The sequence below is a fragment of the Marmota marmota genome, unplaced genomic scaffold, assembly GCF_001458135.2.
Source record: "Marmota marmota marmota unplaced genomic scaffold, marMar, whole genome shotgun sequence".
Lineage (NCBI taxonomy): Eukaryota > Metazoa > Chordata > Mammalia > Rodentia > Sciuridae > Marmota > Marmota marmota.
In genome coordinates, this window is record NW_026000171.1 from 2,692,749 (window position 1) to 2,700,418 (window position 7,670).

The window sequence follows — 7,670 nt, forward strand, 5'->3', positions numbered from 1 at the left end:
AAAAAAAAAAAAAAAAGTGACCATCATTAATTTATTAGTTTTGCCGTTAGAAGTGAAAACTCTGCCTCAATTACTACATTTACAAATTAGAAAGACCAAAACTTATAATGTAGCAAAGTAGCATTCTGTGCTTATAAAAAACTATGATTATTAATGATTATCTTGGTGCTGCACCGCTCCAGACAGATTCTCATTGAATGTTAATATTCTGAAGGCAAACTCATTTAAACATAGATATGCCTTGAGAGAAACACAAAGAATGTGGTACCAGATGGTCACAGAAGCATGGCATAGCTGTACAATACGGACTTGGGATTAGGTTGACTTGAGTGAAACCCAAGCTCTGTCACCCATTAGTATCTGTGCAGCCTTGATTGTCTTGTCTCACCTGTTGGAGTCTTAATTTCCTCATCATAATGTGGTTATAATATTACCTATATAGCTGAGTTCTTGTGAGCTTGAAGCTACTTCTGGTTAAGCACCTAATGTTATCTATTTATTTCTATATGCATTTGTCCAGTGAGGATAGGGTGACCATAACTAAGTGGGCATGCATTTTCTTTTAGGATACGTGACAAAGTCATACAGATAGTTGGGTCTCTGTTTGTTTCTCTACACTGGTCACCTCCATCAGTACACATAATCAAGACAGGGTCCTTGTGAAAGCAATGGGGGAAGAAAAGCACTGTACTTATTTCTCCCAATTGCCTCATTTCTCCAGATCTGGAGTGCACACACCACAACCTCTGCACCCCCAGCTTTGTGTCCCAAGCAGCTTTGGTCACAAAGTCATTCTTCTCTGAGTGTTGCATGTGGCCCCCTTTTAAGACCTGTGGCTTTGTTTTTCATAGATGTATGAGATCAAAGCAGGAGGCAGCATTGCAAAGAAGTTCAATGCGATTCTGCAGAAGCTGAGCTCACCCCTGCAGCCCAGAGTTCCAGAGCACAGTCACAACAGGATGAAAAACCTCTCCTACCCATTCTCCAGAGAGAAAATGTACCTGTGAGTATGGGAGCCACAGGTGCAGGCATGCAAGAGGGGATGGGGAGGAGGAATTATTGAGTACTTTTCTGTGCCTAAGCTCTGGGAGAGAAGAGAGGAAGAATGGTTTCACAGTGAAATGGTCCCTGTGCCTGTGACTCCCTTTCCCCATGTGAGATTGTCCCTGGGCATCTCTCCAGTGGGAACATTTGCCATTTGGCCACTGTGCATGATGAAAGGGGAACCAGGGATCAGCCAGTTATGAACTGTAGAACTCTCATGAGAAAGTGATCAGACACCTGTGTACCTTCTGTGGGGAGGCCATCTGCCCAGTTCCCATTCTAAATGGGGCTTTTGGCATCATGTGATAAACCAGACACAGGATGGACAAAGCTTCGTTGTATATTCCCATTGCTTGCTCATGTACTCATTGACTCAGGAGATGCTGTCCCCAATTCCCACCAGAGAAAATAGAATCTCTTTATAGGAATATCCGTTTGGGAAACATCTGGAAGGGGGACCCATGGTCAGGAAGTAAGAGATGCAGCAGTCAAACATTAATTCTGCTTTAGGAACTAAGGGGGGAACGTGTGGCTGTCAGGAGTGATAAGGAATTGAGTGAGAGAAGGCAAGGAAGGGATCTGGAAAAGCAAAGAGGACAGGAGGATTTGTGTCTTTTTTAGGAGGTGGGAGTCATGGAGCAGTTTCTGTGTTTCACACCTATCTTTGCCCCATTAGATAATAACTGTACATAAGTATCTGCTGTGGCTTTTGCAGATATTCCCTCAGTGAGTCCTCCTATTCCCCTGTGAGGTGACCTGTCAGATGTACCTATCCTTCTGGTATAGAGCAGAAATGAGTTCCCGAGGCAGTTCAGGGTCATGAGGCTGTAAGTGGCTGTGCCAGACCTGGCATTGGTGGCTCCTTGCCTCCTGCTCTTTTTGTACCCTGGATTCTTCCAGGCTTCCTCTGCCATGGGCCTTCATTTATGCTGATGCTGGCCTCTGAGCAGCCACCTCCCGCACCCCTCCATTCATTTCATTTTTTGCTATCTCACAAGGCCAGTCATCAACACCTTCCTTTAGAGAAAATTCTGTTCTTCCCACTGGAAATCCAAGAGTCTGCTCTCCATCCTCTGAGCTTTCACAGCCATGATCTATATAGCGTCACACTCTACTCTGCATCCTTGACTTGGAGACAAACATCTCCAGGTGGTGGCTGTGGCTCTGGGGAGCTGGGAGCACTTTATTCAAATATGTGTCCTCCTGCACAGTGCCCTGAGCACAGGGAACACTCTATGGATGCCTTTTTTGAGTGCAATTCATGAAACTTAGAATAGACATGAACCTTGCATAATTAAGAGTTTGGTATCTAATTGATGAGATGATGGTGCGAACATAAAATGAATTAATTTTTTATAAAATGATTATATGATTCATTTTTTTTTCTACAAAGGGTCTAAGAATATCTTAAAACTTGATGTGTATAGTCATAAAAGTGCCAAAGATGAAATCAACATGATTGATGAAATATACATATGCTTATCTTTCACACTCTCAAGCAACCAAATTCATTTAATTTGAAAAAAATGATGGGTTTAATTTAAGGGAAGCATATTTGCTTTCCAACCATTTACATTTTTTTATGTTGCAATAATTTTTATGAGTTTTTGCTTTTATATATGTCTGTTCTTACTCAGAAAATGAAGTTTTTATTTATTTTAAAAATTGTGTTGGTGAATTATAATTTTGTGAAATATAATGAAATGAATTTTTGAAAAATGAAGAGTTTTGTTTTTTGTATTTTTACTATCTTTATCCAGGCACAGGTATACTTCATGCATACTTTTATTTAGAAAACTTATCTTTAAATAATATTTTTCAATAATCATATAATCTTTTCCTATTTACAACATTTTTATAGTTATAATTTTCAGTGGTGGAATGATAATCTATTGTATTGATTTTGGAATTGCTTTTTAACTCCATACTCTTTATGATAAATAACTTTGTAAAGAATATTTTGGTTTTTTTCGTCTTTTCAATTTATTCTTTACGATACATTCCTACTGTGAATTTTCAGAATTATTGTGTCAAAAAGAGCAGAGGCACCGTGTGAGAGTGTGAGTTTTACACATCTTGATGTGTTGCTTTCTAAAAGGTTTGCTTTGGGCTGGGGGTAGCAGTGGTATCAGTGTGAGTGTAATGAAATGAGTTTTCCACCTGCTTTCTTGGTGTCTCCAGGTACAACATTCAGGAAAAGGACACCTTCTTTGACAATGCTACTCGTAGCCGCATTGTAAGTAAATGGATGTGCTGGGTTAGAAAGGGGGTTTGGGAAAGACTGAGTGTGTGGTTGGAGGGTATTCTCTGCTACCTCTCCTCATCATTTCCTTGGAGTTGCCTAGCAACTAACTGCAGTATCTAAGAGCTTCCCTATCCCAATATAAAAAACCAACCAACAAGCCAAAACCAACAAAAAATTCTATCACTATAGGTTGAGAGGAGCATTTCTGCTAAAGCCCTTCTTAGAATCACAAAACAGAGAGAGCCAAAGCTGATGGGAACTTTAAACAATTAGGTGACCCCCTTGCATAGTTGAGAGAACTGAGGCTCTGAGAAACCATGTATTGAAAAAAATCCTAGCGATTATTAGTGTTAGAACAAGGACTAGAAGCAATCCTGATTGCAGGGCCACTATGTTCTTTAGGCATTTTCCTTCCTTCCATTCCCCATGATGGTGTGAATTTATATCACAGGAAATACTAGTTAACCAACTTATCCAAGAATAAAGTCATCAGCCCATTCAACAGACACACATTTGTGACTGTAGCCCTTCTTCTATAGTCTTTTTGTCTTTTACATGAAGGTTTTGAATTGTATAGGATGCTTGATTCTCATAAAAATCTGCATATAGCATATGTCCCTGTGGCCCTATGTGAGCCCTATAGAACCTCCATTTACCCATTAGTTAATTCTGTACCACTTAGAGGTCATTAAGCCTATGGGTAGAGGAAAGAAAGAGGGAGGGCCCAAGGACATTCTAGAAGTTTCTTGGGACAACACTGGAAATGGAAGTGTGATTCCAATGATCCTAGGAAAGAGCTTAAGTTTCCATTGGAGAAGAAATAAGTGATAAAGACCTAGAAGGACCTCCTTGCCAACTGAGTGATAAGAAAGGATAAGGAAGAAGGGACAGGTGACTAGAGAAATGTACAGAGGAAAACATAGCCTTGACTCTTGCCTTCAGGATGTGCAAGAAAAACATCTCAGGTTCCCCAGCCTGGTGTTGCAGGAAGGGTTAAAAATGGACATATGATTCCTTTTTTCTTTTTAAGGAAAAAAGTGTGAACTTCCCATTTTCTTTGATGCTCTTACAAGCCAATTAAATCTTACTGTGGCTTGGGTCCCATGACTGTGGGAGAGTTATAGGGTGTTGTGGAGATTACCCGATAATTGCAAAGTGCCTGTAAAATAATACAATGCCATATAAATTCTGTTCCTAATTATTATTGCTGTTGAATTACTGTACTGTATTAGAAGCAGAATTAAACACTCTTGTGCCCCATTCTCTTGGAAGTTATTCATTTACCACTCCCTTTAGGTCTGTGGCTAGAATATGGGAATGTGAATAATGATGGGGTAACATATCTTCTCTCATTCCTCCCTCCTTCTGGAAGCTTCTTTCTTCCCCTTCTGCCCTTTCCTCAGTTCACTGAGAGAAGGGTCAGAAAGAACCTTGAATTTCATCCTGGAGACTGCTCTGTCCTGTACTTTTGTTCAAGGACCTCCCTTGCATCTGTAAAGGTCTTCCTGTCCCGTTTTGTTGGTGACTGACCAGTTCAGCTGTTTGTCCCAAAGTAGATGTCATTGCCTCTTTATAGCCTACCTTAGGCTTGGGGCCTATGGGGAAGTCAGTAGGTTTTTTGTTTGTTTATTGTTGTTTTTTTTTTTGTGATTGAACCCAGGGGTGCTTAACCACTGAGTCACATCCCCAGCTCTTTTTATTTTTTATTTTGAGACAGGGTCTTGCTAAGTTGCTTAGGGCCTCACTAAGTTGCTAAGGCTAGCTTTGAACTCATGATCTTCTTTCCTCAGCCTCCCAAGCCACTGGGATTACAGGTATGCACCATTGTGCCCGGCAGAGGCCACTACTTGTACACTGACTCACCTATATCTAAAATTCTTCTGCAGGGGACACCCCTTTCCTCCATGTGAGAGATGCTCTAAGGCAGAAAGTCCTGAAAGAAGTGTAGGTTATGTTTCCATTAGGGAGGCCGAATGAAGACTCAGTAGTGACTTAAAGAAATAAGAATACCGCTGGCCAATATACTGGCAGCCCTTTTCCATTTTACCAAGCACTTTCTTGTGGGCTCTTGGGGTGACTCCCCAGAAGGCTCCATCAGGGGACAAAGCAAGGCAGAGCCCTTGAGGGTTGGCTCTGGGCCCCTCTGTACCTGACTGTGCCTCCTGAGTGCTCCCAGTCTGCATGTGCTCTAGGCTAGTGTAGGAGGCATACCTCCCTAGGACCTGCAGGGAGGAAGGTACCCACGTGGGAGTCAAATCCTGTTCCCTTAGGGACTAAGGTAGGGTTGAGGGTGAGGAGCTTCCTCCCAGTCCTCCAGAGCGCTCTTTGCTCCGGGCTTGCCTCAGTGTTTTACTTACCTCCTGTAACTGCAGTCAGTTTATAGTCTTTTATTTATTTATTTATTTATTTATTTATTTATTTATTTATTTATTTATTTTTGTGAGGTCAAAGGTGTGTGTGTGTGTGTGTGTGTGTGTGTGTGTTTAAATTCTTTGTTTTCTCAAAGTATTCAAGTTTGAATGGGTTTGACAAGCGGTCCATGAGCTCGGCACATGCTGGGCTTCCTTCTCCCCCCACAGGGTCCCCACACCGCTGTCCACGCCCGCCCGCGCACCACACAGGCGGCCATGACGCACGGTGGTCAAGGCGTTCACAGCTCTGCTGTCGTCCCCTTTTAGGTGCACGAGATTCTGAAGCGCACCGCCTGTTCTCGAGCCAACAACACGATGGGTAAGGAGCCCTCCCTCCCCCTGCCCTTTCAACAGCTCCCTTGGTGGTGAGCAGGGAACAGCAGACACGCACCCCCCACATGGAGGAGCTGCCTTCGCTTAGTTGGAGAAGCATCGCCTGGGTCCCGAGGAGCAGGGGGTGCCCCGTTTCTTGGTGGAGCCGAGGCTGCTCTTCAGGCTGTGGAAGGTTCTCTCTCTCTGTACTGCTTGCACTTTTATTTTCTCCTGATAATTCCACTGCCCCTCGCCTGCCCCATCTCCAGTAGCTTTTAACAATCACCTAAAACATGGCCAATTTTTATTTAATTTTAAGAAGAAAGCATTTTAGAAGGCCTTTAGTCCAACCTGCTCGCTATATAAAAGGAACTAATCATACAGTGAAGGATGGTGGGGTCTGAATGTGCCTCTTCTAGGTTCAGCTTTCTCCCACTGCATCTGGCTGTTTACCTTGTGGTTTGTTTTTCAAATTTGAGGGTCTTTAGAAAATACCTTGGAAGCAGGAATCTCAGCATTTGGGAGCTTGCAGTATAAGGTAGTCTGCCCTGATGCTGATGGATTGTGGATATACCTGGTGGCCAAGGGGAAATCCTGAGTTGTGACCATGACCTTACAGTTCCTAAGGTGCCCATCTCAAAACAGCTTTTGAGCCCATAGGGAGAACCAACTTTAGAATATGCCCTGTGGTGACCAGTTTTTGGCTTTTGCAGCATCTTTGATTGAAAAGAGTCCAGTGTTATTTAGAGTCATGTCTATTGAGTGGAGAAGGCCATCAAGCTAAGAAATAATGATGATGACAACAATAACAACTTACATTTTGGGGCTCAAGAATTGCCTTGAGATCAAGGAAACAGTTCTGGGGAAGGTATTAAAACAGGTTTTGTATTATTGACAGGAATTTTAGAAAAGTGCTTAAAGGGCAGTTATGTCTGCTCATGTTTGCTTTGATGTATTCATCTTGCTGCAGATTTCCAAAAAACACTCACATTTTAAACTCAAATCTTTCATGCCTTGTTATTTGTGTGGAGCATGGTGCTGATGAGGCAAAAATGAGTGAGCACAGAGACCATTATCCCAGCCCAATTCCACAGGTAGATGGAAGCTCTCACTCAAGAGGCCATTTTGTCCCACAGTCAACAAGACGAGTCAAGAAATCTGAGATGTATTTTATAATTTTTTTGTAGCTGCTCTCAGTTTTCTTGTATTCTCCTTCGCTTATTGACCAGCCCACATCTCAATTCCATTAATGTGACTTTTACCCTCTCCTATCCTTCCCAGTTTGACCCAAATTTCTCCTTCAGATGTTATTAGTGACTTCTTTACCTATTTCATGGCCTTTTTCTCAGTCATCATCTTCTTCTTAACTTTCTATATCCTTCTGAAGCTTCTTTACTGAACCTCCTCTGATGGATGACACACTGCTGATAGTTGGCACCTTCCTGCTGGTCTGCTGAACTGCTGTTGTGTTTACCTCATGGACTTTGTCCTCTTCCACATTTTAGATATTATCTTCTCCAAGTGCCTCCCTGTACCTCCCCTCCTTTCCTTCCCCTTTGCTCCTATATTCTCTCTTCTCTCTTCTCTCTTCTCTTCTCTTCTCTTCTCTTCTCTTCTCTTCTCTTCTCTTCTCTTCTCTTCTCTCTCTCTCTCTCTCT

General features: G+C 42.3%; 1 protein-coding gene across 2 annotated transcripts in view; it reads left to right on the forward strand.

The window, feature by feature from the left end:
* Positions 1-7,670, forward strand: part of Ano2 (anoctamin 2) — a 355,142-nt gene that overhangs the window by 113,751 nt on the left and 233,721 nt on the right. For both annotated transcript variants that reach the window (XM_048787661.1, XM_048787662.1), the window contains 3 exons: positions 852-1,003; positions 3,226-3,280; positions 5,968-6,019. In XM_048787661.1, the coding sequence (XP_048643618.1) occupies positions 852-1,003; positions 3,226-3,280; positions 5,968-6,019 (259 nt within the window). The remainder of the gene's footprint in view (positions 1-851; positions 1,004-3,225; positions 3,281-5,967; positions 6,020-7,670) is intronic.